The 17,249-nt window shown below is 34.9% G+C and overlaps 1 protein-coding gene across 1 annotated transcript; it reads right to left on the bottom strand.

The window, feature by feature from the left end:
- Nucleotides 1–15,403: 15,403 nt before the first annotated feature.
- Nucleotides 15,404–16,557, bottom strand: LOC5568362 (melanization protease 1). Its single transcript, XM_001657964.2, has 2 exons — nt 16,193–16,557; nt 15,404–16,124 (listed from the first exon to the last, which is right to left on the bottom strand). Exons 1-2 carry the CDS (start codon nt 16,483–16,485, stop codon nt 15,488–15,490), a joined length of 930 nt encoding a protein of 309 aa, XP_001658014.1. The 5' UTR covers nt 16,486–16,557; the 3' UTR covers nt 15,404–15,487.
- Nucleotides 16,558–17,249: the final 692 nt, after the last annotated feature.

The raw sequence follows: 17,249 nt of genomic DNA, 5'->3' as shown, positions 1-17,249 counted from the left end.
CTTGGGGTTTATTTTAAAATATTTTGTTTTCGTTGAACTTTTGGTCTTGATTCAGGTTTCGAGCTACAACTTGTTAAGATTTGAATATGCATAAGAATGCGTATGCATCGTCAATATCTTTTGGTCGTGCAGATTGTGCATAACCCAAGTACGGTTCTGAGAGTCCAGATATAAAGGCTGCTAGAGCATCCTCTTCAATGAACTCGTTAATGGCGTCCCAATGATTTTTGTATGTATCTTTTTGTTTTGCCAGAGTTTTAATGTTTTGTATGATTTCTTTTGATTTTCTGTAGTAAGTATGGATGGACATATCTTCGGACATTTTACAATGCCATAATTGGCTCTTGTACGTTGACAGTTCGTGTCGATCTCCCAACGCGTTCATCAAGATTTCTTTTAAATCTTCAAACTTTTTTGTTTGCGTTTGAATTTGACTGTAATACGTGGCATGTTCTGTTTGTTGTTTTGCCAGTGCCTCCATCATCTGAATCATCGTTTGCAGTTTCGCATTTACTTCCTCCATATTTCTGTTGTCGTTTAAAGAAAGGATTTCTAGTGAATGGATGTTCTTTATTGGAATATGCGCTAAGTCTCCCGAATCGGTAGACTCAGAGCTGTCTGAATCCGAAGACACGCACGCGCTGTTTCTAATTTTATGTCGTTTTCGTTTTTAGGAACTGGGTCGGTGATCAACACATAAACAAACTAATGTCAAATAAATTGTAGTTCGGTCGAACCTGAATCGGGTTGGGGTTGAAACTGTGATTCAGAATAAATAAAACGCCAACCTAGGCGATGTTTTCACTTCCACTCGTATTTCAGTGTGGAATAGAGGATAAAGAAAAAAAACCTCACCTCGACGTTCAACGTCACACGGTGGCACCTCAACTCCGCTGCACCCTCGATGTTAGCGAATGCTTTCGCGGATTCACTTCGATTCTGGCTGGTAGACCAGAGTCACTACACTGTTTTTTTGCGGAATTGTTTTTTCGAGCACTGCACGGCTGCGCCAATCCTGATTTTCCTCAATAAATCACTTTATTACTTAAGCCGAAACGCAATGAAACACGGATAAGAATAAACTGAACGCCGGTCACGGTCAGTCCGGTGGTTTTGTAGAATTGAACTGCTGACACACTGCTGTTGGGCATAAAGGTGTTGACGTTGCATAGCACGTGGCAGCGGGGGATTTTTTTTTTTATTTCCGTACAAAGTGGGCCGAAGGGTCTCAGATTTTCATAAAACTTTTTCCACAGGCAGGGCTCATCAATATATGAATAAAAAAAAATTGAGAAAAATTCAGGGTCGCCTATTTTCCCTGAAAACTCAGTTGGATTTTTTTTTGTTTTCCTCAGACACTACTAACTTTGAAAAATCATAACTCAAGAACAAAGCATCGTAGAAACAAAGGTTTTTTTTTATGAAAATGAAAGCAAATTTTCTCAGGAATAAAAAAAAATATTAACTGGAAAAAGTTTTCCACAAAATTTCCCACCGTTGAGAAAATCGTAAAGGAAAGCCGTAAAAACTATGCTCCAACTCGTGCAAAATTTTCAAAAAAATATTTTCGAGAAGATAATTTCATAAGCTTTAATCGCTGAAATTTTTGAAGTGTACTTTTTTTTTTGTTTTTGAGTTATGGCCAATTCTGTGGAAAATGACCATGTTAGCCTTTGAAAACCCATATTTCAATCGAAGCATCGGAAAAACAAAGATTTTTTTTCAAAGCAATTGCAAATTTTTTAAAACATATGAAAAAAAAGATATGGGATTGGTTTTAATGAAGTATAAGTTGGAATGGATGATATTTTTCATGAAAAATTACACCACTAAGAAAAACTGAAAAAAACTGTTTCTGCCTCAATTTTTCATTACACTGAAAAGGGATTCTTTCTTTTCTATGGAACAAATAAGATTATTATTTTTTTTTTAATTTTATTTATTCAATTATTCAGTATATAACTTACATTTTCATCTTAATTCTATCTATTTTTGCAACCGGAAAGATTGTCTTTGGTTGCTAACACCTGAAGGTTTCTTGTATTATTAAGAACAAAGCATGCTGTATTTTCTTGGTTTTCATGTGCATCTGAGAATTCACCAGCAAAAACGCTTCGTTCGTCTTTTGGTATAACTGAATGATATATTTTTGTTCCAGGAATTAGAAAATCTTTCCTGAAGAAATGTTTCTGCCTCTGAATAGTCATTTTCAGTTGCATAGATAACTTCCCAATCTTTTTTAAATTGGTCTTTCACCTTTTGCGACACAGCCCAGTCGAAAAATTGTTTGGCGTTTTTAATTTCTGCTGACTTTCTAATACTAGCATCTCTAGCGGTGTGTTCCATTGTATGGCGAATACATTGTTGATAACCGGTGTCCCATCGGTAAGCGAAACAACACTAGATGCATCAGAGGAATTGATTGAATTCTCGGAAGGTGGTTCCGGGTCATTTGGCCGAATGCCGTTTGGCCGAAATTGAAAACAATAGTGAACTACAGTTAGCATGCATTTGTAACGATTTTCAAAGAACTTATTCTGCATATTCTTAGAGAAAGATAATCATCATTGATATACAAATAATTAGCTCTTTAGCGTTAGTTCAAAAAACAGCCAATGCTGAAAAAAGAACATCCTAAATGCAAGCAATCATTCACTTCTCTGCTAGGAGGGAGAGCTGCCAGCAGAGGTTTTCGCATCGTGTTTGTAGTCTTGTAGGCCTCTGACAGTAACTTAAACGTTTGACGAAGTAATCGTCCTTCTGCTGGATCGGGGTTGCTTTGATCCCAGGAATCGTAATAAGTAAAATATTTCATAGTTCTAGCAACCACAAGTTTTTGTTTCTTTTTTTTCATAACGGAGAATCAGTAAGCTTTTTCGACGTAAGTGTTCACTGAGATGTTCGGTTTACTGCTTTACGCAAGCAACGGTGCAGAGTTCAGTTCACACATTGCAATCTTAAACTTGGAGGAAAAAGACATCTCACCCAAGTTAACCGTTGTGCTAAGGAAAAATGTTTGAAAAATACTCTTTATGAACAAGCCTGAATTCCAATAACTATGAAAAATACTACACTCTTAGAAGAACAGCCTATGATCATAAGACGGAAAAATCTCTTATGGAAATTTAAGCAAGTGTAATGCAAATATTAGTTTTATCAGTATAACTACAAAGAACTGCCGATGATTTAAAGAAGGTTAAATTCCTAATTCCAGTTTAACTCTAAAGAAAAGCCTATGTTTAAAAGAAGGAAAAAATTATGATGAAATCATCAGACACTTGAAACCTTAGAACACCGGTAATATCCCAGAGACAACCATCAGCTTAGAGCCTTGCACGATGTGTAGAGTCCACAACTTCGTCCTGAATAGACTGTTCCATTTTTTCATTATCGTCCCGCCACATCACACAAATCAACAATTAAAGCGTTGTAGCAATTTGATTTTTTCGTGATTCGGCCAAACGGCATTCGGCCAAACGACCCGTTCGGCCAAACGACCCGTTCGGCCAAATGGCGTTCGGCCAAACGGCATTCGGCCAAACGGCGTTCGGCCAAATGGCCGGACACCAACTCCGGGATAAACCCGGAACATCCCTGGTCAGGGCTGACGTGGTAGGCCTCCCTTTCTTTCTTTCGGGTGAGTCGGGTGGGCTACCGTTTGTGCTTTCGTTGCCTTTCCTTTTGTTTGATCTGGTCAGATCCGAATCGTTTGTTTCAGATTCGTTTTCAATTGCGGTGTAGTTGGATTTGGACATACTTCTGGTGTTAATTTTGTCTACACCGATGTGGAATGCCGTCGGAGCTTTTGCACGAGCAACTTTGTCAGCTGCTCGGTTTGTCATTTGTTCCTTCGCTTGATATTGAAACACTTTCCATAGATTCGTTGTCTGATGCAGAGCAGGATCTTGACGTTTGTGTAACTATTTCCTTCAACGCATCAATTTCTTTCCGGAGAAGCTCAATCGTACGGTCTTTCTCATCGACCTCAGTGTGTAGTCTGGATTTTGTGACGTTAGAGTAAGATGGACCTCGGTGAGTATCTCGATATTCTGATCTTGCTTCAGCGTATGTCAATCCACGGTCCGTTTTAAGGCGGATTATGGCCTCTTCTTCGCGATAAACTGGGCAAGCCTTGGACCTTGGGGAATGGTCATTTTTGCAGTTTTTACAAAAGGCAGGTCGATAATGTCATGAACTCCAGAGCAGTTCATGCAGATAAGCTGGTATTTTTTCTCGTCGCAGTACTTTTTTCGGGTGACCATAATTTGCACATCGATAGGAGAGCATCGCACAGTGGGACGAAACTGAAAATTGACGGTCAAAACCTCTTAGGGGCGTTTTAGCCCATAGGTGTCTTCGGGACATTGTTTTGAATTAGCATCCCGAGTAATAATAAAAAATAATTTTAATATTAGGCTTAATAGGGCACCCGATCAAGATATATTTTTTGAAAAAAAAAATTTTAGGCGATGATTACTTCAGCAAAGTTTTAGATCTTTTCATTTTCAACAACTTTGCTGAACATACTTGATATTTTTGACTTCGTTTTCACGGTTAAAATTTTAAATTTAACCTATTTTATCATAAATATCAGTTTTTTGACCATTTGTATGCTCAATGTGCAATTTATGAACATGACATGTTCTACAACGTTTTATATATTACAAAAATACACAAATTTGCCGAATATACCAAAGCTGTGAAATCATCACATCGAAAGATGTAATGAGATTATGTTAAAATTTATATAATTTTCGACCATTTTTCAAAGCATGTTTCTTCTGAATCGGCACTTTTCGGCAGCCATATTTAGTATAATTTGATGCCTTATTATATCAGCGAAAGCCTCATGGCAATAGAATGATCGGGTCTCACAGGGCTTATTGATTTCAACCATTTTTTGACAAGTATGGAATTCTATTTTGACATCAGATAGTTTTTGACCTATTGTGTGCTCACAGTGAAATCAATAAACTTGGGATATTCTGTTATTTTTTATATCACAAATCTGTACAACTATGTCGAAGCCATTTGTATAAACTGACAAGCTGTAAATGTATTGCATAAAAAAACAATGTTTTTATTAAAATAAATACTATTTTTGAGAATTTACTAGGTAGGTTTTTTATGTATCAGCAATTTCGGACATAAGTTTACTTCTGCCGACACAACAAACTAATGGTTGAAAAATGAGAGGAATTGTGTTTAACTGGTAAAATAATGTTTCACGCACTATTGTTATTTGCTTTTTATCATAAAATACATATGATCGGTGTTCAGAGAGACTGGACCAGATGGTATTTTGGTGTCATAGAGATATGATAGGACCTCCATTAATTTTTATTTTTCTGATGGTATTTTGATAAAGATGTTTCATCAAATAGATAAGTTGCATCATCACAAAAAACTAATGCAAATATTTTGATATTTCAAATGCCTGGGGTGCGTTTTCCTGAAATCATTGAAAACCACTTGGTTCAGTCTATTTGAACACCGACCATATTATAATTTGTTTTTAAAATTTTCACGCATTGTGACAGAAGCCAAATTATCGACAACTACGATTTGACGCTAAAATTGAGCTTTAGTGTGACAAAAGTGTTCTTTTAATACGTTATTTCGTGATATAATAAATACAGAGTATTGCACAGTGAGTATAAAAAAGGGTAAAAAAAAAACTATTTAAGATCGAAATTCCAAGCTTGTCAAAAAATAGTTGAAATCAATGTGCCCTGTTAGACCCGATCATTTTATTACCATGAGGCTTTAGCTGATATATTAAGGCATCAAATTATACTAAATATGGTTGCCGAAAAGTGCCGATTCAGGAGAAACTTGCTTTGAAAAATGGTCGAAAATTATATAAATTTTAACATAATTTCATTATATCTTTCGATGTGATGATTTCACAGCTTTGGTATATTCGACAAATTTGTGTATTTTTGTAATATATAAAATGTTGTAGAACATGTCATGTTCATAAATTGCACATTGAGCATAGAAATGGTCAAAAAACTGATATTTATAATAAAATAGGTTAAATTTAAAAATTTAACCGTGAAAACGAAGTCAAAAATATCAAGTATCTTCAGCAAAGTTGTTGAAAATGAAAGGATCTAAAACTTTGCTGAAGTAATTATCGCCCAAAATTTTTTTTTCATGAAAATATTTTTTGATCGGGTGCCCTATTAAGTCTAATGTAAAAAATATTTTTTATTATTACTCGGGATGCTAATTCAAGACAATGTCCCGAAGACACATATGGGCTAAAACGCCTCTAAGAGGTTTTGACCGTCAATTTTTAGTTTCGTCCCACTGTGCATCGGTGTCGGGTAGTATTGGCGAATTTTGATGCGTTGCAACCCGAAATAAATGAACTGAGGCAGAATGGAACCGGGGATTGTTAGTACCTTGGAGGGAGGCACCGATACTACACACGAAATATGACACAACACTTTTCCAAATTGCAAGATAACTCCCGCTCACCAACGACAATCAAGGCAGGCTTGGGGAAAACCGCTAGTTTTCTTTTATTGTGTTACCTTCGATCTTTCTGGACATTCAATTTTAATGCTGATTGGAAAACAGTTAAATGATGCGTGTTTCATTACTTTATATTCGATCAAATTAAAAGGTACTATCGCGGCATTGCTTTTGGGTGTTGCAGGAATTGATTTTCAACCGACTGTTGTCAACTTTGTTGGAATGCAAAAATTTGTTTTGATCAATTACGCGCTTTTATCAAGTTTGTCCATTCTTCAAGATCTGGGCTCACAGTGACAGTTCGTGACAGCAGAATCTCGGCTCACTATGACGTTCATAAATTTTGTATCGGTTTCTCCCTCCCAGGTTAGTACTAACAGTGGAGCGGTTCCACGCCGTTTCGCAAGTCCGATTATTTTTGTGTTTTTTTGAATCGCCTGAAAATTTGCATACAGATTCTTTATGACCAAAAATGCCATTATCCACTTTCAGACGCCATTTTGAACCTCGCCTTATTTTTGAGAAGGGCGTATCGGAAAATGCATGGCAAATCTTTAAAAAACTGTAACTCTAAAACGGTTTGTCCGATTGATTTGAGATCTTCTACAAAGTTGTAGGTATTGCTTAGGGCTATATGGAGAAAAATATGCACGGTAAAAAAAAGTTACAGATTATTTTTTATTTCAAAAACAAAATTTTAAAATCGATTTTCTCCAGAAACGCAGTTTCGATTTTTTTTTATTTTTGGATATGTTTTAGGGGACAATTTATGTGATTTATTGCACAATGTTTCAAAATGGAAGAATTACGGACAAAAAAGTTATGATTTTTTTAAAAAATTACAGATTTTGAAAAAAATTGAAATAGAGGAAATCAATATTTTTTATGTGATTACTTGAAAGTACAGAAAAATTGCAATCGAAAAGTACTTAAGTAATTTTTTTCTAGGTTGCATCAATTTCGAGATATACTCATATTTGTATTGAATATTCAAAAAAAAAAAAAAAAAAAAAATGGGCCCTTTTCAAGCATATTTCGTGTTTCTCCATTCCAAAAAATAGTTATTTTGATTGAGCGAATCGTAGCTAAATCGTTTATCGTTTGATCAAAGCATTTATACTTAAGTATTGAAAAAAAGAGTGCACGGTAAAAAATATAAACGATATTTTCAAACGAAAATTTGAAGCTAATAGTTCTTAAAAACCGCAACATTAATGTTTTTAATTTTTGGATATATACTTTCGGTTGTTGTAGGTATTGTTCAGGACTATTTGGAAAAAAATATGCACGGTTAAAAATAAAGACAGATTTTTTTTAATAAAAAAAAATAAAATCGATTATCTATGAAAATGCACCTGTGATTTTTATTATCTTTGGACATGTTTTAGGGGACAACTTATGCGATTTATTGCACAATGTTTAATAATGGAAGAATTATGGACAAAAAAGTAATAATTTTATAAAATATTACAAATTTTGAAAAAAAAAAATCGAAATAAAGGAAAACGATATATTTTTATGTGTTTATTTGATAGTACAGAAAATGCATTGGAAGAGTACTTAAGTAAAATTTTTCTAGGTTGCGTCAATTTCGAGATATACTCATACAGCCATTCCATGAAAAACCGATCTAGTGGGTCTCCGAATTCCGTGAAAATTTGCTTTTTGCCTTATCCGAAATAAGGATACACGTATTTTTGGATTTTTTATTAGGGTGACCATTTCCGAAATAGGGTGACCAGAAAAATCACGATTTTGCAAAATTGTTATTAAAAAAAATTATAACTTTTGAACCGATCGTCCGACTTTCAACCTTTTTGGACGAAATGAAGGCTAAAGATTTTGACTTTTCAGGAAAAATATAAAATTTCACAAAAATTGTGTTTTTTGCATGAAAAAACTCAATAGTTTCCGTTTTTTCGTGTTTTGAAGGCCTCGGGACCAAAAGGGCTATCGCTGTTCTCATTTTTTCTTGAAAGTTCAGAAAATTTTACGTATACTGTCAAATTTTGAGCGATGTATGTTTTTTAGTTTTTGAGATATATTTTTTTGAAAATAAAAAATCAGTCATTTTTCATCGGCACACACTGTAGGTCTCAACACATTAGATTTGTAAAGTTTAAAAAAAAATATAACTTTTGAACAGCTTAACCGATTTCCAATCTTTTTGTATGGAATGAAAGCTTAAAATTTCAACTATTCAGACAAAATTAAAAAATCTGATAAAAATATGTTTAAACGTGAAAAAATATAAAAATTTCTAGTTATTTTAGAAATTTTCATATATTTTAATGTGAAAAAAAAATTTTTTTTCAAAGTTTTCTATTTTTTTCTATTTTTTCTGAAAAGTTTAGACCTTAAGCTTTCATTCCATAAAAAAAGATTGGAAATCGGTTGAGCTGTTCAAAATTATGATTTTTTATAAACATTACAAATCTAATACGCTGAGATCTACAGTGTGTGCCGATGAAAAATGACTGATTTTTTATTTTCAAAAAAATATATCTCAAAAACTAAAAAACCATACATCGCTGAAAATTTGACAGTTTACGTAAAATTTTCTGAACTTTTAAGAAAAAAATGAGAGCAGCAATAGCCCCTTTGGTCCCGAGGCCTTCAAAACACGAAAAAACGGAAACTATTGAGTTTTTTCATGTAAAAAACACAATTTTTGTGAAATTTTATATTTTTCCCGAAAAATCAAAATCTTTAGCCTTCATTTCGTCCAAAAAGATTGAAAATCGGTCAAACGGTTCAAAAGTAATAATATTTTTAAAAATAAAAATTTTGCAAAATCGCGATTTTTCTGGTCACACTATTTCGGAAATGCTCACACTAATCAAAAATCCAAAAATACGTGTATCCTTATTTCGGATAAGGAACAAAATAGCAAATTTGCACGGAATTCGGAGACCCACTAGATCGGTTTTTCATGGAATGGCTGCATACTTATATAGAATTTTCAAATTAAAAAAGAAAAATAGGCCCTTTTCAAACATATTTCGTGTTTCTCCATTCCGGAAAATTTTATTTTGATTTCAACAACACAAACCAAGTCAAGTCAAGTACACAACACTGAAGACGGCTTTACAGTTGAGGTTGAAATACGCGTATCTGTCGAAGGATACAATAGTAGAATTAAAAGGAACAGTACTACTCATCTTTTTGTATATTTACAGGCATACTACTGAACAGGCTCCACAAGGGTTTTCATCACTTTTGCCTGTGTTAGTAGGTATGATGAACAAACACGTTTTTCCCATACCCATACATTTGGACATGGTAAATGAATAAAAGAAAAACGATGCTTTTTTTTATACGTACTTCATGGGTACAAAAATAATGCGCTATGTTGTCAAGTTTTATCACTGTAGAGCGGTTCCATTTGAAATCGAATGTCTGTTTACTTTTGTATTTTTTGATTTGGATGAAATTTTGCACATGCTTTCTTTATGCCCAAAAATGCCTTTTTGCATCATCGGCTCGCCATTTTGACTCTAGCCTTACGTTTGAGAAGGGCCTAAGAAAAAAATCCTTAATAATTTTCAAAAAATTATAACTTAGAAACGGTTTGTCCGATCAGTTTGGTGCCTTCCGCAAAGTTTTAGGTTATTGTTGGGACTATCTGGAAAAAATATACACTGTAAAAAAAAATGTTGTTATTTTTTATATATCGAAAATAAAGCTTAAAAATCAATTTTCTCAAAAATCGTATTTTTGATTTTTTTTATTTTTTTACATGTTAAAGTAGACAAAAAATTAAGTCTTTTGCACAGTGGGTCAAGATGGAGAAATCATGGACAAAAAAGGTTTACGGAAAAATCAGGCTAACTTTTACCGTTTTAAAGATACAGCGATTTTAATACAAAATTATGATATAATTTTCAATTTTCGGTCATTATAATGTAACTTAGAAACGGTTTGTCCGATCAGTTTGGAGTCTTCCGCAAAGTTTTAGGTTATTGTTGGGACTATCTGGAAAAAAATATACACTGTAAAAAGAAAGGTTGTAATTTTTTATATATCGAAAATAAAGCTTAAAAATCAATTTTCTCAAAAATCGTATTTTTGATTTTTTGAAAAAAGACAATTTACACCGTCTTCAGCCAAAGGCTACACAGGCTGAACAATCACTAACATTAGGCAATGGACAACAATGAACACTCAGTAGCCCAGTGATGAATTTTTCGTTTGACGAAAAGTTTCCACCGACTGGAGTGGGAATCGAACCCACGCTTCGTGGCGCAATACGCTTGAAAGACTGACGCCGCTAACCGCACGGCCATGAAGCCCGAAAAAAGGTGAATTTATTGAAAATGGTCATAATAAACTTTTCAAATGTTTCGGTAGCAATTAGCAAAATTTTCTCATATACCTTTTTTGTTGAAAATTTTGCGTACTTCCATAAAATCGGGTCGAAAAGCATTCAAAAAGTTTATTTAGACCATATTGAAAAATCAACCTCTTTTTAAAAAATCATAACTTTTTTTGTCCATGATTTCTCCATCTTGACCCACTGTGCAAAAGACTTTATTTTTAGTCTACTTCAACATATAAAAAAATAAAAAAAATCAAAAATACGATTTTTGAGAAAATTGATTTTTAAGCTTTATTTTCGATATATAAAAATTTACAACATTTTTTTTACAGTGTATATTTTTTTTCCAGATAGTCCCAACAATAACCTAAAATTTTGCGCAAGACTCCAAACTGATCGGACAAACCGTTTCTAAGTTATATTATAATGACCGAAAATTGAAAATTATATCATAATTTTGTATTAAAATCGCTGTATCTTGAAAACGGTAAAAGTTAGCCTGATTTTTCCGTAAACCTTTTTTGTTGTAAATTTAGCATACTTTCATAAAATCGAGTTTAAAAATATTTAAAAAGTTTATTATGACCATTTCCAAAAATTCACCTATTTTCAAAAAATCATAACTTTTTTGTCCATGATTTCTCCATCTTGACCCACTGTGCAAAAGACTTCATTTTTTGTCTACTTTAACATTTAAAAAAATAAATCAAAAATACGATTTTTGAGAAATTTGATTTTGATTGCGGAAGGCACCAAACTGATCGGACAAACCGTTTCTAAGTTATAATTTTTTGAAAATTATTAGGGATTTTTTTCTTAGGCCCTTCTCAAAAGTAAGGCTAGAGTCAAAATGGCGAGCTGATGATGCAAAAAGGCATTTTTGGGCATAATCATAATCATTGAAAAAATGCGGTACAAAAACTTCGTGGTGTGAAGTACCTATGTAGTCTGAAACCGTGAGAGCATTAGTGTTGTATCAACAGTGATTTTTCAGTGATTGTAGGTGACGTTTATTTGCCTGTGAAACTGACGTGTTACGAAAGAAGATAGAGCATTATATTGTGGATTAAGGAGGCGTTTTACAGAGGCATTTATTTTTGTTGTGCGTGAAGCTGTACAAATATCATTTTTTCGCAATGAGTTATACCAGTTCAAGATGTATTAAAGTGTTCAAACAAAGTTGTTCTAAACATTGTCGAAATCTTACGGAAGATAATATTCAGAAATTGGTTTTGTTGGGATTTGCTGAACAGAATAAATTAAATAGTAAGCTTAAAATTTGTGATTCTTGTCGTTTAAAACTGTCTAATTGTACTCAACTATCTAGTAGCGATGACTCATCGAGCAGTGATGAACATGTTACTTCTGATACTGAAATGAATGTTCCAAGTCAGCAGTCTTTGGTAACTGTACCGTCAATGACCTCGGTCAATACGACTGATTCTGAAATAGGTGAATGTTCATAAAGTGTAAATATTGAAATTTTTAACAAATCAATTTCCAGTATTTTAACAACTCCAATTGATCGTAAAAAAATGAATTCAATAAATTATGTAAAGCGAAAATATGAAGAAGTTAATAAAACAAATAAGAAGAGAAATATTCAAGTTAAATACAATTGATGAAATTGACAGAGATAAGGTTAACGAGTTTGATGAAATGATTGCACAAATTAAAGATAAATTTTCTAAAGACGGTATCACCAGGAACGAAAAACTCCAACTACTTTCAATATAGCCGAGGTCATGGACGGTTCAGAGAATAATGGATACATTTGATACATCCAGGTATTTGGCAACACAAGCTAAACAGTCATTAGAAGGAACAAGTAAATCTCGTACATCTTTCGGGCTAAGTAATGTAGCAAAAGAAATTGTAGTAAACTTTTACGAAGATTAAAAACAATCATTTTGCATCAATTTTGCGGTTTTTAAGAACAATGATCTTCAAATTTTCATTTGAAAATTTCGTTTATATTTTTTTACCGTGCATACTTATTTAAATACTTTAGTATATAGATTTTGATCAAACAATAAACAATTCAGCTACGATTCACTCAATCAAAATAAAATATTTCTGGAATGAAGAAACACGAAATATGTTTGAAAAGGGCTTATTTTTCTTTTTTATTTGGAAATTTTATATAAATATGAGTATATCTCGAAATTGATGCAACCTAGAAAAAATTTACTTAATATCTCTTCAATTGTAATTTTTCTGTACTTTCAAATAATCACATACAAAATATTGTTTTCCTCTATTTCGATTTTTTTTTCAAAATCTGTATTTTTTAAAAAAATCATAACTTTTTTGTCCAGAATTCTTCCATTTTGAAACATTGTGCAATACATCACATAAGTTGTCCCCTAAAACATATCCAAAAATTAAAAAAAAAATAAAACTGCGTTTCTGGAGAAAATCGATTTTAAAATTTTGATTTTGAAATAAAAAATAATCTGTAACTTTTTTTTACCGTGCATATTTTTCTCCATATAGTCCTAAGCAATACCTACAACTTTGTAGAAGATCTCTAATCGATCGGACAAACCGTTTTCGAGTTACAGTTTTTTAAAGATTTGCTATGCATTTTCCGATACGCCCTTCACAAAAATAAGGCGAGGTTCAAAATGGCGGTCTGAAGGTACAAAATGGCATTTTTGGTCATAAAGAATCTGTATGCAAATTTTCAGGCGATTCAAAATATACAAAAATTAAATTAAAAAAAAAATCGTCATGTTCGGTGCTTAGCATACTTCCAGATCGCTTAGAAAAAATATATCGAATATCATATCCTAGAAAATAATAGACAATAATGCTCTGACCTTTCGTAAGTGGATGGCGACGAAAACACCTGCCCGAACTTGCCCGATCGCAAGAATGACATATTCGCAATATCTCTGTTTTTTGGAAATTTTCTTTGAAAAATCAAACAAAATTTTATTTTTACCATCAAATTTGTACCAGACCTGCTTTATGCCAATACATCTCATTGTCATAGGCGATATATGGCATTTTATGTGAAAAAATACATGCTAAACTCAAATATTACGGTTTTTAGCTCCATTTTCAGAAAAAATGTCCATATTTTAAAAACAGTCGGCCTTGGAAATTTGACGTCTTCAGCAATAATTCAGCATAGAACAATGAACAACTTTGCCGAAGAAACCATACACCTAAAATGCCATTTGACCGAAATGGCATATGAGCCATTTATGCGAATAATACAAAAATATATGACTTTATGTCAAAAAATCGGTCTCATTGAGAGGACCATTTTCGCTGAAGACACCAAACGTCTATCTCTTCATTCCGAAGAACTACAGGTTGTTTCCGCGTTTTTTCGATTCTGCCCCAGTGTGTGACGTGTTGACTAAACCATTTCCTCTTTGCTTTTTGATACGGCGAGCACCGCACACTCCTTGGTTTTCCAGATTTTGAAAAATGTACTCCTCAGATTTGTTGACTGTGTCAACCAGGGGGCCGATATGATGGCCATATTTTGTTGCCTCTTATGGAACGCAAGCAGCGCTCACCAATACTATTACGCTATAAGCAATGCAGCTGGTGCGAATGTGGGAAAACGAACCTAGGCACACAAAATCTATGCATATTGTTCGTTATTATTTCCATAGCGCAGCTCGCAGTTTAAAATAAAAGTAAGTTGCGTTTCTATCATCATGAAAAGCACAATGAAGTGTTGTTTTCTTTCTTGCGGTGTCGATTTTCATAATCTGAAAAACAATTATAACGATGATAACATTTCGCATCATAAGTTTCCAACCAATATCGATGCGCGGGATCGATGGCTAAATGCCATTGCTAACGCGAATAAAAATTGTTAAGAAAACCGAAGACTTTTAATGCACATTCTCACATACCAGCTATGCGCAGTTTTTGTCTTGTTTGGCGCATTTTGTCCCATTTTCTCTTATACGGATGGTAAACATTCAACAAATATATGAATGTGCGTGAAAATTGCAACTGGAGTATAAATTTATGCTCCCGAAAAGAAGGCACAACAAGACCTGTCAAATATCATATTAAAAAACTATGATGCCATCCCTCTGGTGTCAACATCGTAGAGTACTCCTTGGACGACATTTAGGGAAGGGCGCTCAATAATTTCCACTGGCGTGTGATCCGGGAGTTATTTAAATTCACACTGTTGCTTTTGCTACACAAAAACACACAGGTCCACACTGTTCACGGGTTCCAAGCTAGATTGTTTTTAACTGATGCACTGACACTTCGGCAAAAACTGATGTGTTCACAACTCTTCAAAATGTGAAAAAAAAATCACTGCAAAACACTACACTCACATTCACCAGGTGCAAATGTATCAGAAACAACCTTTGTGCGATTTAATTGGACCTTTTCCCAACGATTATTGTGTATTATACCCGCACGAAGAGAAAAACAAATGCAACTTCGTGTTGTGATAATTTTCGGTTTGGAAGAATGCTTTGGGTCTCTCTTGTGGAAAAAACTCACTGATTGAGATTTGAGTGTGAGTCTACCAATACTGCTTCTGAGGATATGCTACACTATTTGTAGCGTAGTTTTTTAATCTCTCCATTGAATATTTTTAGTAAAACAAGTCTCTTCAAATATTGATTGATTCTTTATTGGTATCATAAAGTTGTACTTTTATACCCATCGATATTAATTTTCTATCTCCTCTACCTCTCAAGGTTCCAAATTGTTCGTAATCCATCCCATGTATTCCGTGATGCGCATCGAAATGATCGGAACCGTTTCACGTGCGGTACAGTTCAACGGAGCAAACTTAGCCATGGCAAACTGGACATGCCGTTGAGTTCCCTCAACATCAACCACCGCTCCGATAGGTGCCCCTGCCATACGACTGCACACATAATTCGGTCCCTTCTGACGCGCACAGAATCGCTTATACTCAAAGTCCGGCGTAAATCCAGCCTTCTCGTACTCCCGCTGACAGGAGTCCAAATCCACATTCTCGATCTGGTACTTCTCCAGTTCGCCAACGTAGTGCGTGGGAACATTCATCTCCAGCTCCCAAGCGGTCATCAGCAGATCCCGTGGGATGTTGTTCAGGAGCTCGGGGGTTGTGGGAAGACAAATCGGTCGGATGTAGTCGTTGTACTCGACCTCCCGGGACATCCGCATCAAGGCCAGATCGTTGGTGTACATTGGTATATCGAATTCCGGGTGTGCTACGTAGGATTCGATGGGGATGTCCACTACTGGACCGGCACATTCTTTTCGCACTGATCCATCTCGCTGTCTCAGTTCGCTACAATCCGGATTCGTCAGCGCCGACTGTTCGCCCAATCGAATAAAATCTCTGCGAAAAGAAAAGCAAGCCATCGATCAGACTCCATAGACAGTCGTTAATCAGCTTAATGTACTTACGGATCCTTCTTCGTCTTCCTCACGCAACCAATGACCGACAGCACATAGCGTTGATTGATCAGCGTCCCGAAGCAGGTTGCCGGTCTTCTAGTTTTGTTGAACAGGACCAAAGCAATCCATGGAAATTCGAACGCCTGACTCTTGATCCCATCCTGCCTCGGGGCATACTTGGCAACGCCGCACTCTTTCGGTAGCAAAGCCAACTTGGATGGATTGAGCTTTATAGGCTCCAACCGCTGTGGCAGAGCGGCCACCAGCACGACAAGTGCCACCAAACAAACCAAAATCTTCATTTCGCGCTTCAGAGTGAGCCAATACACGATCCGCTTCGAGCTGTGTCGCTGCTAGGACTAATCCCAGCCGGAGTTGCGCAGGAATCAAGAAGCGGCGAATGATGGGAATTTTCTTCCCTCAACCGGTTCGGAACAAATTGTGCGGGGTAGGAGACAGAGAGGGGTGTGGCCGAACGACTTCGTGATGTTGTTGACTGTTGTTCTCACCATGATGAAGAGTTTGCCGCAACCAGCGGTGATTCCCCTTTGCTCTTGAACAAACAGAATGGGTTATTAATCAACTGCCGGTCGTTGGGAAACATTAACATCTTCGATGTTGATGCGTGATTTGCATTAATTTCGTCAAAATAGATGGTTTATTTATTTTCAGGTGCGAAAACATAATGTTGCTGAATCAGCTTTCTACGAATTGATCTGAATGTAGCACGAGCTTCGAATAACATCATCAATGTGGTTCACCGAAGATTGTCCTAGACCACCCGGGTAGAGGTGAATTGCAAATTACAGTCGAAGTTTGTAGAACATTGTAATTGTCTAAATTCGAACTTAGTTTATTTTAAAAGTACCGTTTTGCTTCATATTACGGTCACTATGAAGTACAACTCATCAAAGAGTATATGAAATAAATCATTCTGTATGGTTCCACCTCCAAAACACCTAACTTTCGAATAGAGATTTTGATTCCGCAACATGAATAATTTTAAATTATTAGAAATATGTGGACTTTCCATGATTTTTATTTCGGACGCTTCCTCACTTTTGCC

This window comes from Aedes aegypti, chromosome 1, assembly GCF_002204515.2.
Source record: "Aedes aegypti strain LVP_AGWG chromosome 1, AaegL5.0 Primary Assembly, whole genome shotgun sequence".
Taxonomy (NCBI): Eukaryota; Metazoa; Arthropoda; class Insecta; order Diptera; family Culicidae; genus Aedes; species Aedes aegypti.
This window is presented reverse-complemented; position numbering and strand designations above follow the sequence as displayed.

Coding starts and splice junctions, on each gene's coding strand:
- LOC5568362 (XM_001657964.2), bottom strand. CDS start 16,485: ATGAAGATTTTGGTTTGTTTGGTGGCACTTGTCGTGCTGGTGGCCGCT. Junction 16,125..16,192: donor AGGAAGACGAAGAAGGATCC/GTAAGTACATTA, acceptor TTCTTTTCGCAG/AGATTTTATTCGATTGGGCG.